At 39.2% G+C, this 19,113-nt stretch overlaps 1 protein-coding gene across 2 annotated transcripts in view; it reads left to right on the top strand.

The window, feature by feature from the left end:
• LOC133564359 (ribosomal RNA processing protein 1 homolog B-like) overlaps positions 1-15,954 on the top strand; it is a 43,625-nt gene extending 27,671 nt beyond the window's left edge. The window contains exons 13-16 of one of the 2 annotated variants that reach the window (XM_061918603.1): positions 4,731-6,001; positions 9,131-9,295; positions 10,874-10,940; positions 15,388-15,954. In XM_061918603.1, the coding sequence (XP_061774587.1) occupies positions 4,731-6,001; positions 9,131-9,295; positions 10,874-10,940; positions 15,388-15,608 (1,724 nt within the window). In that variant the 3' untranslated portion in view covers positions 15,609-15,954. The remainder of the gene's footprint in view (positions 1-4,730; positions 6,002-9,130; positions 9,296-10,873; positions 10,941-15,387) is intronic. The other variant, XM_061918604.1, reaches the window with a different exon arrangement.
• The last annotated feature ends 3,159 nt before the right edge of the window (positions 15,955-19,113 follow it).

Below are 19,113 nucleotides of genomic sequence, written 5' to 3' on the forward strand. Positions count from 1 at the left end.
TTGTGCGTCTGCCTCACAATACGAAGTTCCTGGGTTCGATCCTGTTCGATCTTTCTGTGTGGAGTTTGCATGTTCTCCCCCTGACTGCGTGGGTTCCCTCCGGCTACTCCGGCTTCCTCCCACTGCCAAAGACATGCACTTGGGGATAGGTTGATTGGCCACACTAAATTGGCCCTAGTGTGTGAATGTGAGTGTGAATTTTGTCTGTCTATCTGTGTTGGCCCTGTGATGAGGTGGCGACTTGTCCAGGGTGTACACCGCCTTCCGCCCGATTGTAGCTGATATAGGCTGAAGCACCCCCCGTGACCCTGAAAAGGGATAAGCGGTAGAAAATGGATGGATGGTATACATGCTTTTATTTTGAAAGCACAACACAGCGTCTTTCACCAGCTTAGAGTGTGGTAGCGAGAGAGAGCAAAGAGAGCAGGCTGTGAGGCCAACACCATCAATATTATGGTCATTCATCCTCTATTTAATTGCTAACTGTCAGTGTTCCCACATAACGTCAACACTAGCTAAAATGTTTTTCATCCCCTTCCAGGTAGCAAAATGTCACCACTAAAACAAAATTACATTGCCTCACTAGTCATGACTCGCTAGTGAAAAGCACTGCTCAGTAACAAAAGTTAAGAGGGGAAAAAGATGATTACAAAGCCAAATGTCCCTGAGGGAGAAAATTAGATCTTCAAAATGAATGAGCAACATGAGCCGATCAGCGAAACACGAATGTGCAAGTATACAGCGATGGCATTGGCAACAAAGCAAACCCCCCACCAAGTTTTTCCACATGGGGAAAAACTGCACTTCAAGATGTTCATTATTTATTGAAGTGCAATTTTTGTTTACACAGATTGAGATTCCATTTGATTTTTTTTGTTTAAATATTTTGGATAACTCCCATTACAAAGGTGAAAAATACTACAATAATAAAAAATATGTTTTTGACTTTGGGAAATGGTTACTTGCATTAATATATATTGTTATTACATTAGTGCTTAATTTGGCCACAGGTAATGTAAACTTTTCTACTATTCAAGTTTCAAGATGTTAAATATGCATATCAGGCATGTGATTTTTCCGTCTATAGTCGGAAATCCGTCTTTTTTTGTCTCTGTAAAAATTTTGAAAAATATTTTCCATTTTTCTTAGTTTTTTCTTGACCCACAATGTATATTAAAATCTTGATCGGTGTCTATGCCATACTTGCCAACAACAATGGTTTTCCCGTAATGAGTATGTTTTTTGATAATCCAGTGGTAAAAAACTACAGATTTACATAAAAAATTCTTAATTTATAAATTGAAGCTACGTAGCGAAGCAACTCCACAGGCAGGGGACAAAATATACTGGAAATATCAATGATGATTGGTTGGTTTACGTATAAGAAAATCCATGATTGGTTGGTTGCTTCACTATTATAATTCACGATTGGTTAAAATCAGGGCAAAACATTACAGACAGGTCAATAAGGGGCAAGATAGGGCGGATCATTGAACCAGGAAGGGAAATCACAACAGACAAGCCAATACACAGGCAAGCGGTCCATCCTGGGTCCCGACTCTGGACACCCAGTACGTCATCCATGGCCATCGAACCGGACCCCCTCCACAAGGGAGAGTGGGACATAGGAGTAAAAGAAAAGAAACGGCAGATCAACTGGTCTAAAAAGGGAGTCTATTTAAAGGCTAGAGTATACAAATGAGTTTTAAGGTGAGACATAAATGCTTCTACTGAGGTGGCATCTCGAACTGTGGGCCTACCGAGGACGTCGTAGTGGTTTGTGCAGCCCTTTGAGACACTAGTGATTTAGGGGTATATAAGTAAACATTGATTGATTGATTGATTGATTGACCTGCACCTCCCAAATGACGACGAGAGACTGGGAAGAGAAGAGAGAATATCTAAGCGGGCGATTAATATATTTAAAAAAAACAGTGGAAGATGGCAGAGGGATTTTGTTCCTTTGATTTTTGACTTGGCCGCATTTGGACAAATTAGTGCGTCTGGATAAAACAATGCTTAAAAAATTAATTTGAGTTGTTTACCATGTAAGCACATTTAAGAACACACATGATTGCGGCAGTTGTGATGACTTTTGCTACAGTAAGCTCATGACCATATGTGAGGATTGGAAAGGAGATCGACCGGTAAATTGAGAGCTTTGCCTTCCGGCTCAGCACCTTCTTCACCACAACGGATCGATACAGCGTCCTCATTACTGAAGACGCCGCACCGATCCACCTGTCGATCTCATGATCCACTCTTCCCTCACTCGTGAACAAGACTCCCAGGTACTTGAACTCCTCCACTTGGGGCAGGGTCTCCTCCCCAACCTGAAGATGCCACCCTTTTCTGGGCGAGAACCATGGACTCGGACTTAAAGGTGCTGATTCTCATCACAGTCTCTTCACACTCTGCTGTGAACCGATCCATTGAGAGCTGAAGATCCTGGTCAGATGAAGCCATCAGGACCACATCATATGCAAAAAGCAGAGACCTAATCCTGCAGCTACCAAACCGGATTCCTTTAACGCCCTGACTGCGCCTAGAAGTTCTGTCCATTAAAGTTATGGACAGAATCAGTGACAAAGGGCAGCCTTGGCGGAGTCCAACCCTCACTGGAAACGTGTTTGACTTACCGCCGGCAACACGGACCAAGCTCTGATACTGATCGTACAGGGAGCGGACCGCCACAATCAGACAGTCCGATACCCCATATTCTCTTGAGCACTCCCCACAGGACTTCCTAAGGGACACGGTCGAATGCCTTCTCCAAGTCCACAAGCAAATGTAGACTGGTTGGGCAAACTCCCATGCACCCTCAAGGACCCTGCCGAGAGTATAGAGCTGGTCCACAGTTCCACGACCAGAAAGAAAACCACACTGTTCCTCCTGAATCCGAGGTTCGACTCCACTCCAGTACACCTGAATAGACCTTACTGGGAAAGCTGAGGAGTGTGATCCCACGATAGTGGGAACACACCCTCTGGTTCCCCTTCTTAAAGAGAGGAACCACCACCCCGGTCTGCCAATCCAGAGTTACCGCCCCTGATGTCCATGCGATGCGGCAGTCTTGTCAACCAAGACAGCCCCATAGCATCCAAAGCCTTAAGAAACTCTGGGCGGATCTCTTCCACCCCCGGGACCTTGCCACCGAGGTGCTTTTTAACTACCTCAGCAATTTCAGCCCCAAGAATAGGAGAGCCCACCACAGATTCCCCAGACACTGATTCCTCATAGGAATACGTGTTGGTGGGATTGAGGAGGTCTTCGAATTATTTCCTCCACCGATCGACAACATCCACAGTCAAGGTCAGCAGAACACCGTCCTCACCATACACTGTATTGACAGTGCACTGCTTCCCCTTCCTGAGGCAGCGAATAGTGGTCCATAATTGCTAAGAAGCCGTCTGGAAGTCGTTTTCCATGGCTTCCCCGAGCTCCTCCAATGTCCGAGTTTTTGCCTCCGCACCCGCTGAAGCTGCATACTGCTTGGCCTGTCTGTACGTGGCCGCTGCCTCCGGATTCTTATGAGCCAAAAGAACCGAATAGGACTCTTCCTTCAACTTGACTGCATCCATGCTGGCGTCCACTAACGGGTTCTAGGACTATCGCCACGACAGGCACCAACTACTTTGCGGCCATAGCTCCAATCAGCCGCCTCGACGATTGAAGTGCGGAACATGGTCCACTCGGACTAAATGTCCAGCACCTCCTTCGTGACATGTTCAAAGTTCTTCTGGAGGTGGGGATTGAAACTCTCTCTGACAGGAGACTCTGCCAGACGTTCCCAGCAGACCTTCAGAACGCGTTTGGGCTTGCCAGGTCTGTCCGGCATCCCCCACCATGTCCCCACCATCGCAGCTAACTCACCACCAGGTGGTGATCGGTAGATAGCTCCGCCACTCTCTTCACCCGAGTGTCCAAAACATGCGGCTGCAAATCCAATGACGCAACTATAAAGTCAATCATAGAACTGCGGCCTAGGGTGTCTTGGTGCCAAGTGCACATATGGGACACCCTTATGTTTGAGCATGGTGTTTGTTATGGACAATCTGTGGCGAGCACAAAAGTCCAATAACAAAACACCACTCGGGTTCAGATCTGGTCGGCCATTCTTCCCAAACACGCCTCTCCAGGTTTCACGGTCGTTGCCAACATGAGCGTTGAAGTCCCCCAGTAGGACAAGGAAATCACCAAGGGGAGCACTTTCCAGTACTCCCTCGAGTGTATCCAATAAGGGTGGGTACTCTCAACTGCCGTTTGGTGCGTAAGCACAAGCAACAGTCAGAGATTTCTCTCACCCGCGTCCGGTGAGAGAAATCTTGAGTCTCTGTTTTTGTATTCCCATAGAAGTCTTCGCGCTGCTCTTTGTCTGATCTCTCACCTAGGACTTGTTTGTCTTGGGAGACCCTACCAGGGAGCATAGAAGCCCCCGAACAACATAGCTCCTAGGATCATTGGGACACGCAAACTCCTCTACCATGATAAGGTGGCTGCTCAGAGAGCAGCTGTAATACTTAATTATTTTGGTGACATTAGACTGCTATCCGTATTGGATTCCAACCCCTCTGGTTACAATAGTTGTAAGTTATCAGAACTGGTCTTGAAAAGCAGAAAGTAATTGGCATGAGCTCGAAAAACAAATATTGTGCATCCCTGATTTCTTCATATACTGTAAAAGAAGCATTTTACAAATGACTTTGATTTTTTTTGTTTCTTTTCTTCAGGAAAGAAAACATCTAAACCCAAGCAAAGTGAGACCTCAAGTAAAGATGGCATGGAACCGATAGACCCTGTTGTTTTAAAAAAGCAAAAGAAGAAAAAAAGGAAGGCGTGTTGTGATGGAAGTGCAAGCGGTGATCCAAACGCCAAAAGCACCAATGAAGAGGATGCTGAATTTTCAACTCAAAGTAAGATTATATTAAATGGGTCTGAAGATGACGCAAAGATGCAGCCGTTTGTTTCCGCCTTGGATGAAGCAGACAACCCAAATTGTTGCATAATCAAAAAGGATCAGCCAAAAAAGAAAAAGATGAACAAAAAGATGACAGTTTTGGAGCTGAAAGTGGAAGAGCTAGCAAAGCCTCAGACTTGCACTGCTCAGGGTGTTGGCACAGGAATATTAGACCAAGAGAACTCATCCAAACCCAATGTTGTGGTCTCTGTGAAGACAGACGCAAATTTAAAATCACAAAGTGACACGGTGGAAAATCCAGTAGACTGTGAAATGTCAGAAAACTCAATGTTGAACGAAGCTCAATCGCAGCCTATAAATCCTGCCAAGAGGAAAAAGAAGGTTCTGAAAGCTGAGAAAGTCAAAGACGATGATGGTCTTTCACAGCTAAGCACAATACAGACTAAATCAATACCATGTAAGGATTCAAAAGATGATGGCACAGGCATGACTGGCATTACCGCCTCGGCTAAGAAGAATAAGAGAAAGAAACTTGTGGATAAAACTCCAAGTTACGTATCTGCTACAAAGGGAGAGCTTGCAGCAGTGAGAGAGGAGGAAAAGACAAACAAGCAGGAACCAATTCAAGAGAAAACAGATCATACACCTGAGGAAAAGACCCCTGAACTTTTACATTCTATAAGTCCAAGTCCTACCGATGGAAGTCCCGCATCTTCAAAGAAAAAAAGACAAAGGAGGCGAAATAAATCTACAACTGCTGTTCAAGCCAAAAAGGAGGTTGCCATTTTAGGCAAGTCTTTGTTATTGGATGTTGAACCAGTGTCCTCTGATCATCACGTTGCAAGGTCTGTGAAAAACATCCAACTATCAGCCCAGGTGGAGGAAGTCAAAGATGAAACTCAGCTATTGAATTGGCATGTAGATGAGCCCATGGTTGGTGATGAGGAATTCTCTTTCTCTGAGAAGCCGAACAAGAAGAAAAAGAAAATACCTGTGGTGTTTGAGTTTGAGGCGGATGAGCTCGAGACTGCCACACCAGTCAACAAAGTTGCAAAAAGAGCAACTAGTATCAAAAAGATTAAGGTGAGTTTTACAGGCAGACTGAGTCAGTTATTCTATGATTCATGTTATAGGGGTGTAACGATAAATGGTATTATTGATAAGTCACGGTAAAACTTCTGATGGTTAGTATTAGCATTTTATATTCAAATGATTGTAAAAACCGTGATTGATAACCACACTTTGATAAACTCACAGACTGGTGACACATTTCATTAAGAAGCAAGCTAGTTTAGTGGCTATCTTAAATGCTAACATGTATAAAAGAGACATTAGCGTATTTCCCCATGAAGAAACAACATTCTCCAATCCAACCTTGTAGAAAAACATTACTCTCCAAGCAACTAAGATATTGAATTGTGATAGATCTATAGCAGTGGTTCTTAACCTTGTTAGAGGTACCGAACCCCACCCCACCAGTTTTATATGCGCATTCACGGAACCCTTCTTTAGTGAAAAATAAAATGTTTGTTTTTTTTCAAATTCAGGAAAACTTATGTTTTTTTTATTGGTGTACAAAATTAACTGTGCATGAACATCACCTTGTTCACAGAACAAAACCAACACAGTGCATAATTTCACAACAAATTACACACCTTACACACATTACCATGAATTGATTAACGTGGACCCCGACTTAAACAAGTTGAAAAACTTATTCGGGTGTTACCATTTAGTGGTCAGTTGTACAGAATATGTACTGTACTGTGTAAACTGTATTGTTTCTTGTAATGTATTGTCTTCCTTTGCAATCTGGTAGTAAAAGTTTCAATCAATCAAAAAACCTGCAAATCAGATGGAAAATTAAATTGGAACATTGTTTGGGGGTATCCATAATACGCCGACAGGGAGAAGTTTTTATTTACACGATAATTCGGATGTGTCTATACTTCCATGTCGGAGGCTCCGCCGAACCCTGAGGCCGACTCACCGAACCCCTAGGGTTCGATCGAACACAGGTTGAGAACCACTGATCTATAGGAATATGACACGGAGAGGTCTACAACAGGAGGTGAACGTGCATCTGACGTCACACAAACTGGACGTTCCAAACTCATTTTGCCTTTATCATTAAAAATACTCTAAAACCTTTACAAATTAAAACGGAACACTTTTAAACACTCAAAAGTAGAACGGTATTCAAGGGAGATTTTTGTTACATTACCATTCCATACCATACCAACTTTATTTATAAAGCCCTTTAAAAACAACCACAGTGTATGAACAAAGGGCTGTACACCACAAAGAAATAAAGGCAAAGGACGGACTAAAAAAAACATTTAAAACAGAAGTAAAAAACACATTGAAATAGCAAATACAAATTACCCTAAGAACAATGTGTGAGATAAAAAGAAGTTAAAAACAGTTAAAAAGTTAAAAAGAGTTTAAAGTCTCATGCTGGGTTGAAAGCCAGTGAATAAAATTGGGTTTTAAGAAGGGTTTTAAAAATAGCCAAAGAAGGGGCCTGTCTCACATGGAGAGGGAGATCGTTCAAGAGTTTGGGACCCGCAACAGAGAAAGCTTTGTCCCCTCTGAGCTTGCGCTTTGAATTGGGGACCTCCGGGATCAGCTGATCATCTGACCTCAGGAACCGGGTGGATGCATAGAGGCGGAGCAGCTCAGAGAGGTAAGGTGGGGCAAGACCATGTAAGGATTTAAAAACGAGTAAGATAATTTTAAAATGGACTCTAAAAAACACAGGCAGCCAGTGGAGGGAGGCTAAAACAGGAGTAATGTGCTCTCTTTTTCTTGTTTGTTAAAAGTCGGCCGGCTGCAGATGTGAGAGAAAGGATTGATTAATACCAAAATACAAAGAGTTACAGTAATCCAGCCTAGATGTAATGAAGGCATGGATTACTGTCTCAAACTGTTGCCTAGAAAGAAGGTTTTTAACCTTGGCCAGCTGACGTAAATAATAAAAGCTGGCTTTCTCCACTGCGCTAATCTGACGATCCAATTTAAAATCCCTGTCGATACAAAAGCCCAGGTTGGTGACCATGGGCTTAATGTGCAAAGTCAAGGGGCCAAAGTCAACAGGGGGAGCTCACAGGTACCACTAGGTCAGCCATTGTTGATTTAATCTACATTTAAACACTGTCCTGTGGTCTAGATATATACTGTAATTTTGTTCCACACTCAAATTTATAACCTACTTTTCTTCATGTGTCTGCAAGGTGTTTATGTAAGTGCTCCCAGGTTGCCAAGGAAACCACCCCCACCCTCCCAAAGTATTAATTTATATATATATTTTTTGAAAGTACACTGTTAAATATATATCTTGAAGACCAACATCACCACAATTTTTTTCCCCAGACATGGTCGAAATTATACTTTAAAAAATGTATAGATTCCCCCCGGTCACAACACACTTGCATTTTAAAAAAGCTGCTCTGGAAGCCTATGTCTCGTTGCATTTGGCATGTCGGTGTAATTATGCACATGCCAAGATTAGATGAAAGTAATACTTTCTCCTACCTTCTCCTGGTTTAAGTCGTAATGTCACAGTCTCTTTACACTTAAGTTTAGCGGCTAATACAATTTATTCTTGACAAAACAGTCTTGTGTAAAATATCGTAAAGATTTTTAAACATGGCAATATTTATTTTGTAGACATCAAAGAAAGTGGAAGTCTGGGCCTACATTAGACGAGAGTTAATAACAAGACCCAGGCAGCAGCCTTTCCAATCACTGTCTGTCAAGCAAGAGGGGGATGAGCTGTGCTGGCTGCATATTAGTAATTCCCACATAAGTACATCCATCAATAAGTGACGCCACTGATTCCCAGCTGTGAATAAAGACTTGGCCCAGGCATTCATAACTGTATCAAGGTTACTTGCGCCCAAAAGCAAGAACCTTATAGTTTGACGCTTTGGCATTGTTTAACGAAAGTATACAACATTGTAACATCATTTATAATTCAGAAAATACACATTTTATCAAAGGTCACCTTTAATATTTCTTCTTTAATTGAATTTATAAATAAAACTTGATAAAAAGATTTCAAAGTAATTTTTGATCATATATATCAACAATATCGTAATAACAGTGATAAAATGGGTCAGAACAACCGTGATTTGATCTTTTTATATCGTTACATCCCTAACAATAAGATTGTCAGATCACCTGCCCACTGAAAAATGTTCTTTACTTCAGGAAAGGGATGGTTTCTCCACACCTCATATGGCTGATAAGCCCCAGAAGTTAAAGGTGAAGACCTCATCATGTGACTTTGTCACATTTCAGGCCAATGCCAAAGCTCCGACACCACTCTTCTACAGGGCTAAAGGAAGCCCCCAAAACACACAACTTGGCAATAAGGTATAGCCTTACTCTTTTAAAACCCTGGTATTGGGTTCTAAACAACACAACAACAAACGTAGAACCCAAGTAAACAAACATGTCATCAATAATTCCTAGTCGTCGTAAGCGCACAAGTTGTCGTTTCTACCAATTCGGTTCACAGAAGAGATTGGCCAATTATTGGAGTAGATATTTGGCATTTCGACTATCTGTATATGCCCCCCCCCCCCTTTTTTTTTTAATATATATATATATATTTTTTTTTAAACAATTACAACAGAACTGCATCGGTAGTGACTATATATATATATATAAAAAACACACATTGTCGCTATCAAAAGTTTACATACACTTGTAAAGAATATATTTTTATGGCTCTCTTGAGTTTCCAATACTTTCTACAACTCTTATTTTTTTGTGATAGAGTGATTGAAAGACATACTAGCTGATCACAAAAACATTCATGAAGTTTGGTTCTTTTATGAATTTATTATGGGTCTGTAACCAAATCTGCTGGGTCGAAAGTATACATACAGCAATATTAATATTGCGTTACATGTCCCTTGGCAAGTTTCACTGCGTAGCCATCCACAAGCTTCTTGTTGAATTTTTGACCACTCCTCTTGACAAAATTGGTGCAGTTCCGCTAAATTTGTTGGTTTTCTGACATTGAATTGTTTCTTCAGCTTTGTCCACACATTTAAGTCAGTACTGTGGGAAGGCCATTCTAAAACCCTTATTCTAGCCTGATTTAGCCATTCCATTACCACTTTTGATGTGGTAGTGGTAGACCCAACCTCCGGGCCGATGATTTTAGGTTGTCCTGAAGAATTTGGAGGTAATCCTCCTTTTTATGAAACCCCCTAATCTTGTTGGCTAACCATAACAAAGAGTCTGACATTTCCTAAAAAAATTTTTAAAAATACCTTAAAGCCTTGTCCAGCTGTTTTGTCTGACACATACTATTCATATTCAGCTAACTTTTACTGCAAATGAATATCAGCTCCAAATATTTCTCGGCTTCCTTGACTACTAATGATCAGTATCTGCTCTGAATAAAACATATTTGTCGATCTCTAGTTCAGTGTTGTTCACTGTGTAAATATTATTATTCTATCCTGGCTTATTCCACATGCTAATTGTCTTTATTTTAGCTGGTTCCACTTTGACTTCTGTTGTAGCGTACAAAGCACTTAATCTTTTGTTTTACTCCTGCTGTGTTTTGCACTGTGTCCGTGCTATATCTGCATTTTAGAATGTCTATTATGTAATTTACTGCAATGATGAATATTTGGACGTTTCGTCTGTCAGAATCGTCCGCATTTCAATCGTGATGGTGTTTTTTGTTTTTTTTAAACTATTGTGAACACTTCAGCTGTTTCCGTTCAGTTCCTTGTCAGAACAACAAGTTGTGAAAAATGTACTGACACATTACAGGTCTAATTAATTTTACGATTGTGCATTTTAGCCTCATCCTAAGATTCCACCCAAAAGTCTTAACGTTTTGTTTGTAGTGTGTATTTACAAATACTGTATAATCAATCCTTGCCCCAATCACACTTTCTTTGTTGATACTCTCCTTTTTTGTTTCCATAGACGAGGCAAACTCCCACATCAGATTCCAAGAAGGTGACCTTCCACCTAAAGAATAATAAAACGGCAGGTAAGAAACTTCTGCCTGTCTTTGACACACGTTTTGTTTCGTAGCGATTTGAATGAGGGTTCCGTTTAAAACCCTTCATACATTTTAAAATGACAAATACAATAAAATAAATACTAACCTCAGCGATGTTAAAATCATCTAATTTACATGCATGAGTTATTTGATAGTTTAAAGGAGCAATATGTAAGAATTTGGCCAGAGATGGTGCTGCAATCATGGTCAAAATTCAATAGTCCTCTCCCTGACTGAGGTTGCCAGATATGCAGCCGAATCCAGCTTGATTCAAAACTAAAAAGACATTTTACCAAAGTATGCCTATAGGCTACTGTTTCAAACTTTTCGGACTGCCATATAACTTGGTACATGTAGTCCACGATATGCAAATACGATTGAGGAATTATTCTATCATGTGATTTGGTTGTCTTCATATATTTCACATTGCCATGACAGCCGTGCTAATGTTGGAATCCATTTCCTCACCGTATCAGCATATTGAGAAAGAAAAAGGCACTCACACTACCCATATCCACATAGGTTTTATTTGTCAAACATATATTGTGCCCTGTCAATAACACATCAGCATACAGGCTTTCAGGCATATATTTCCCCCGTTAGTCTATATGTTGATGTGTAGTCGAACTGGGCTATACGTATGCTCCCACTGAACGGGCGAGCATGCTAAGCATTCGTTGCACGAACATACTAGCTTTGTTAGACAAGATCATAGACTGCATTGGTCAATATATTTTACATACAATAGTCAATTTCCATGTATTGCAAGTAGTTGGACAATGCCTTACTTACCTATCAAGGAGGAAATTAGCAAGTTGGGCGTCAGATAAAAAATCTTCTTCGTCTTCAATCGTCTCCATCTTTCAAAGGCATCCCCGATACAAATCCTTGTTTTATTCTTGGCTTTGTCATGAATAAGTTGAGAATCGTAACAAGGCCTTTTAGATTCATAATGGTCTGACATGTTTTTTAACTTTACCAGTGGCAGTAGCGAGACGAAGATGGCGGTGCTTAACTGGCAACCTGGATGTGACACACTCACTGATTTTCTAATTGGTAAAAACAATAGAGGGCGGGACATCAAAAGTAAACTATAGCAAGATTTCGGGGCTGTAAATTTTATTTGGAAATAAGGATATCGGCTGATCTACTAGTATCGGTTACGGAGGTATTCGAAAAGAAGATGATTTATTAATGCCTTTTGACGTATCAGGGCCATTTAATGATGGCTTGACACGCAATACTTTACATATGGCTCCTTTTTAATAGTAACATTTAACACAAGCAGAGCTGCTGCTTTTCAGAAGATATATTGACAAATTCTAACTGATTACTTTTTGCTGCAATCTACCCCAAACACTAATGTGTGCTAGAAGTAGGTGTTGCTGTTATTAGAACTAGGGGTGTCCTGATCCGATGTTGATATCGGATATCAGGCAAAAAATTGGATCATATTGGCTTTCATCTAAAATCTCCAATGTAAACAATCCGAAGCAGTATTGCAGTGTGTTTATTCGTGCAAAGCCGCACAGCCAGTTAACATCTAAATTTCCTCCAATAATCACACAAGATTGGTTATGTATTTTAAGTTATTTACAAAATGTAAACATGGTAGACTATTGGCTCCTAGGAGCTAGCAGCTACACAGCAGCCAAGCACACAATGGCACACAAGCTTGAGTGTTTTTATTTGAACAATATTTCAGTTTAAAACACATTAGTCATTACAAAAAATTATCAAATAAATATTGTTGCATATTACTTATTATTATTAGTATTCAATAACAAATGTGCGCATCTTTCGGCGCCAGGAGTAGCGATGGGTGTCATTTACATTTTTAACGATATTAGTAGCAAATTGGTACTTAAAATGGTGCTGGTGCTGGATTCGGTACTTAAAAATCTTAAACTTGCAAATTTTCAACAAAATGTTGATGCATTATTTGCTGCGGTATTTTGTGAATTCTAGTTGAACAGACCAGATGAGTAATTCAAATACTAAAATTATATAAATTACACAAAAACTAAGCAATACATTCAACAATAAAATCTAAAACAAATTGTCCTAAGTATTGCAGCAATATAGAACATTGAAAATGTGTTAAAAAAACAAACTCAATTCTTGAGGATGCTCATAGTTTTAGGTGTTTATGAATGCAACCTCACTCACTCTAAATTATGCAGTCCTATTTTGCAAAACCAACTTTTTTACCTGTTTGAACCTGCTGTTTTATTTTTGGGATCTGCATAACTCCCGAAAATGTGAACTCAAACCGTGAAGGCATTGCAGAGATATTTATATAACAATCTTGCCTTCCTTCATAATTCTGGGAAATGAGCCATTTGAAATATTCCCCATTTGTGATGTTTTTCCAAAGTGTGACGTCAGCAGATACCAATGGTTGAAATTTACCTGAAGTGCTTTTGAGCTGGTCTACTATTGCAGTCCAACGGTGTATTCAATAAGCTTCTTTTTTGCTATCCTCTTGCTGTGGGGTAGACAGGCTCATACATGCACACGCATCCTCCGTTTTTGCCATTTTTAATACAAAGTAGCATATAGTTCGATCTTAATCCGTCAGTAGACTTACTTTGGAAGCTCTAAAAACTACAACAAAGATGACTGTAAGAAGAAACTATCAAAGTGGAGGTACTTAAATAAAATCACCCCCGCACCAAAATGGCATATCCTGAAGCAGTTTAGAACGATCTGTAAAACATTCTATGCCACATGTTGACCCAAGAACCTCCATTACCTGTTATGTAGACCACAAGGAAATGTTTTAAATGTACAGAAAAAAAATCATAATGTGACCAGTCATTGCAATGTGCATAGTGAGGAACTGCTGTGTTGTTGTGGCTACTGGCTAGTAGGGTTGGGTATCGATTGGAACCGGGACTAACTGTCTGATTCTCCCGGAATCGTTCAAAAGTTTAAGTTTCGATTCCTAGTTTCGATACCCAGTCCGCCGACCGGAAAAAAATAATAGGTCCGCCGACCCAGAAGAAGAAGCCGCTGAACACCAACGAACAAGCGCCCACCGTCGGAAGTGTTAGCATAGCCGAGCCTATGTAGCCGAGCGAGTCAGTCAAGCATGGATAGCGGGCGTCGACGGTCGAAAGTGTGGGTTTATTTTACTAAAAAAAAATGAAATATCAGAAAAATGTAACACGTGCGACAGGACTGTTTCGTGCTTAGGAGGGTGCAAGTCGAACATGATGAAGTACAAATAAATGCGTGTCCCGTGTTCGACAGGAGACACTATCTGTCCAGAACGCTCACGCATCCTGCCTGAGAAGGCGGATATGCTCATTTTTCTAAACAAGAACTGTCTCTGATTTTATACTGCACCTGCTGATAATCTGGACTGGGTTTTGCAAGTTGTTTCTTATTGTTTATTTGCTTTTCTGCATCAGGTTAGCCCATCAGTGGGAGCACGGTAACATGTTTAAGTACCTGCAGCATCATACACTTGTGTGTGTAAATGTGTTTTCATGAGGTTTTCAAAAATAAAGCTCTCTTGATGAAAGTGTACCCCTGTGAAAATGTATTCATAATTTATAATATTTATATTCAAGTTCATAGATTTGATATTTATATTTTAGTTGAAAACAGCCGTGAGGAATTTATAGTAAAGTTCATAAAAAGTTAATAGAGTTAAAATTGATGGAGAATGTCATACTATTTCATTCAGAGAGACTGTAGGTTAGCTAGCTCATTTAAAATATCCTAAACTTTTTTTTGATCCTGCCTTTTTTTTTTCTTCTTTTTTTTTTAAAGAAAGAATCTGAATCGAGAATCGTCCAGAATCGGAATTGAAACAAAGAATCGGAATCGTTCGAATTCAAATGATACCTAACCCTACTGGCTAGACTCTCATTCTAATGGGCGTGTTAAGGGTTTACGTATTGAACTGGGATTTGATGCCGAGCTCTTGTCATGGTCTTAACTCAATGAATTATTGTAAACCTAAGGTGTTGCCAAAAAACGGATTACCATTCCATTTCAATATAAAAAAAGACAGCATAATTCTGTCATTAGTTTAGTCTTTGTCTAACTTCCATTGTTCTTTTTAAATAATTTATCTTGATCCAAGTTTTTGTTAGATTCCACACTGCAATATAATACAAGTATGTCCTAGGATTTCTTCTGCTGTCCTATCGAATTAATATCTGTATTGACCGGTAATAAAGGATCACATATTGTTTCGGAAGTGAAAAATCGTATTGCGACACTTATTTCTAAACATATTTGTTTCTCTCTAGATTTTTTAAAAATTCATTTAACAATTGTTCTCTATCCTCCAGAGTCCATTACAATTACATGCACAATAGCACATGCGTCATGGCCAATTATGCTGACTTGATGTCATTTAGCGATGATTTTTGCATAGAAGATGCGTGACCATTCACTGTTTTTCTATTTTATGTTACAGAGTTCAAGAAGACCGATCGCAGCCTATTACTGAGCCCTGAGGGGTCATCAAAAGTCCCCTTTGACCCGAAACAGAAACCAAAGTTCGGGGTTTTAAAGGCTTCTCCCAAGTCGCTCTCCGCCAGCGTCAAGAAGACCGCCAAGATCAACAGAAAAAGGGCTCTCAGTGCGCCAAACAGCACACCTAAAAAAAGACGTCCCTCCGCAGCAGACTTTTTTTGAATTCCCACAATTGCTATACTTCATGTACAAATGTAAATTAGTGAGTATTTTATCATAGACCATCCACACAATATTCCTGAAATTGTACATCACCCTCATGAAAATAAGGATTTTTTTCCCCTTTTAATTTTTTCAGCAGGAAAACATTTTAATAGCAATTTGATCATGAAGCAGTGCTCTAAATATTGATTATTCTACGCACTGTTGTGACAAAACATGTAATTTGGTGAAGATTGGATGAAAATGGTTCATGTGAAAAGGAGCGTGTGCTGATTTGGGGCACGTTTGATATTCAAAGGCAGCCTTTTTTTGTTGACATGTGAATAAAATGGAAATGACTGTCAAACCTTGATATATTTTTGTACCCAAAAGGGTTTTAAAAGACTATTTTCTGTGCTGTACAAAAAAATACAAATGCATTGCTGTGCCTTGAAATTATTTACTGCAGTGTCTGCCAGAGTGGACCAAAGAAGCATTTTAAATGTCTTAAAATGTGAGAAAGTTGGACATACTTTTATTTTATAGTGTAGAATGTTGAACTCAACTTCCGAAATTATGTATTTCAGAGGTATTCAAGATTCAACCACCATTCACCTTTTTATTGGCCCCCAAGATAATGTAAATCAAAATTCATTAATATATGGTACTTTATTGAGTCTCTTATCATTAATAAGCTAATATAAGATATTTCAGTAATTTGCATTGTCACCTTCAGTGGCAGTACCGCTTTTCATATTACTCAGTTTTTCGATGGAAATGTTGCTCCGATTTTTGTACACACTCAATTATACAGCTGGATAATGAATACCACTGCAAAATAAGCCGCCATAGAGCCTAAAAAAGGTGCAAGTATCAGTAAGATAAAAAAAAAAGAAGAGAGCAACACTTTAATTCAATAAAGAAATCAAATGTATGAGGGCAACATCCTTGTGGCTCTCCCCTCCATTTGTGCTCATCGCCTTATATGTAAGTGATGTGAATTTAATTGTGATGTATTTTGTAGGGGTGTGAATGTTTGGGCATCTAATGGTTCAATACAACTCTTGGGGGAGACTATTTGTCTATTCTGTCGTATTCTGGCTGTATGGAGATGGCCTAAAAACGATTTTTAAAAAAATGGATCCCTTTAAAAAAGTATATATAGTGTAACTCAGTGGTTCTCAACCTTTTTTCAGTGATGTACCCCCGTGAACATTTTTTTAATTCACGTACCCCCTAATCAGAGCAAAGCATTTTTGGTTGGAAAAAAAAAAAGAGATAAAATAAAATATAGCACTATGTCATCAGTTTCTGATTTATTAAATTCTATAACTGTGCAAAATATAGCTCATTTGTAGGGGTCTTTAACTACCGTATTTCCTTGAATTGCCGGGTCAAACTCGCTTCCCAAAATAATCAGTGCATGCTTAGTATTACTGCCTGGTCAAACTCGTGACGTCACGAGTGACACTTCCCCTGTCATCATTTTCAAAATGGAGGAGGCTGATTTCAATACCGGTAACTTGAAATCGCATAAAGGGAAGAAGATTAAGAGCTATTCAGTAGGGTTTAAGGTCCAAGCTTACATCACAGTCAAATTTTTACTGCATTCCTTTGGTGAGTGCCGGAGTGAGAAGAGGTTTTAAAATAATTAGCGCATGCTTACTTTTACCGCATGCCTTTGGTAAGCGCAGGAGTGAGAAGAGATTTTAAATTAATTTGCGCCCCAACGGCAATTCAAGGAAATACGGTATTTGGAAAAAAAGATGTAAAAATAACAAAACTTGTTGAAAAATAAACAAGTGATTCAATTATACATAAAGATTTCTACACATATAAGTAATCATCAACTTAAAGTGCCCTCTTTGGGGATTGTCATAGAGATCCATCTGGATTCATAAACTTAATTCTAAACATTTCTTCTCAAAACAAGAAATCTTAACATCAATATTTATGAAACATGTCCACAAAAAAATCTAGCTATCAATACTGAATATTGCATTGTTGTATTTCTTTTCACAGTTTATGAAATTACATTCATATTTTGTTGATGTATTATTCAATAAATATATTTATAAAGTTGCTATTTTTAGAATATAAAAAAAAAATCTTGTGTACCCCTTGGCATACCTTCAAGTACCCCCAGGAGTACGCATACCTCCATTTGAGAACCACTGGTGTAAGTGATAGAAAATGTTGACACCCCAGACAGGAACATTTAGGAGTGGTGGTCACGTGACTATCCCAGGACACAAGTTTTCTCAAAATGGCGGTGAGTCAGGTGAGCTTCCTAATTTCTCAAATATTTAAATTTTTGCTATTAAAGCTGTTTTAAATACATTCAATTAGTCTATTGTGTTATTAGAATGTCTTATGGCACCATTTCCTCAATTTATATCCAACAAGGTAGGAATACTGACATGTTAGTGACATTATTAAATATGTTACTGAGCCAGTCCGTAAATTAAGCTTTTTTTTAATTTTTGTTATTAGACCGCAAAATATCCCCCTTAATGTTCTTTAATTGTATCAAGTAAAACACAGCTGAACTGCATCATTTCTAGGTTTAGGGTAGATTTTTAAAATGTATTTATTTATTGGAGGTAAGATTGACACGGCACATTTTAGGGGGAGGACTTGCTCTAATTCGCCGAGTGGTGAGAAAACATTTTTATATATATTCCAGCCATTCTATAAAGCAGCGGTATTTCTTATTTTCATATCTACATCTAAAGGTGTTGTTCTAATGAAACCAGGTTGGGAATGTTAAGGAAAATACATGTAACAATCAATTTCTAATATTACCGTAATACAGACCGGCTGGGGAGTCAAAAACCAAGGTAAGTACGGTACAGCCCTTTTACTCGTCAAATGTATTTGATTCATTTCTATGTTATTTTCCTGCTTTATATGACCATTGTGAGTATAGGTTAGGTATACTGTACGTGCTGTCTTGTACACTGTTGGTTAGCAAATGTGATATTTATGTAGTTGACAGCACAGATCGATCATTCGTACGCTGATGAGTTTGTGTCAAATCAATCCAATATACCAATATTACCGATACTGTGTTAGTGTCAGTATTGGTTTGATGCAACGCGTAATGAGATCCATATGTTTCAGTTTATTATATAAAAAAATCATGTACTTTGTGTTGGTGTTTAATTATGGTGCAGATAGTTGTCATATTTCGTATCTGTATAGTCACTGGGTGTCGGAATGATACCAACATTTATAGTATCTCAATCCAGCTGTTATGCAGGGGTGTCCTCACAGACACATTTGACATTTTTGTTCATTAAACTAGCCAAAGACAATCAATATGTACATAAAATGCTTTGCGTTACATCATTGGTACCCAAAATACGACCCGAGGGCCGCATACGGTCCGCCATCATCCAAAATCCAGCCTGCGGGGAGTCCCAAGTTTAAATTTTTTTTTTTTTTTTTTTAATATATTTTTTTTAGAATCTGTCCTTTGTAATACATTTTCTACCGCTTGTTACTCTCTGTGTCTCCTAGCTGC

This window comes from Nerophis ophidion, linkage group LG13, assembly GCF_033978795.1.
Source record: "Nerophis ophidion isolate RoL-2023_Sa linkage group LG13, RoL_Noph_v1.0, whole genome shotgun sequence".
NCBI lineage: Eukaryota > Metazoa > Chordata > Actinopteri > Syngnathiformes > Syngnathidae > Nerophis > Nerophis ophidion.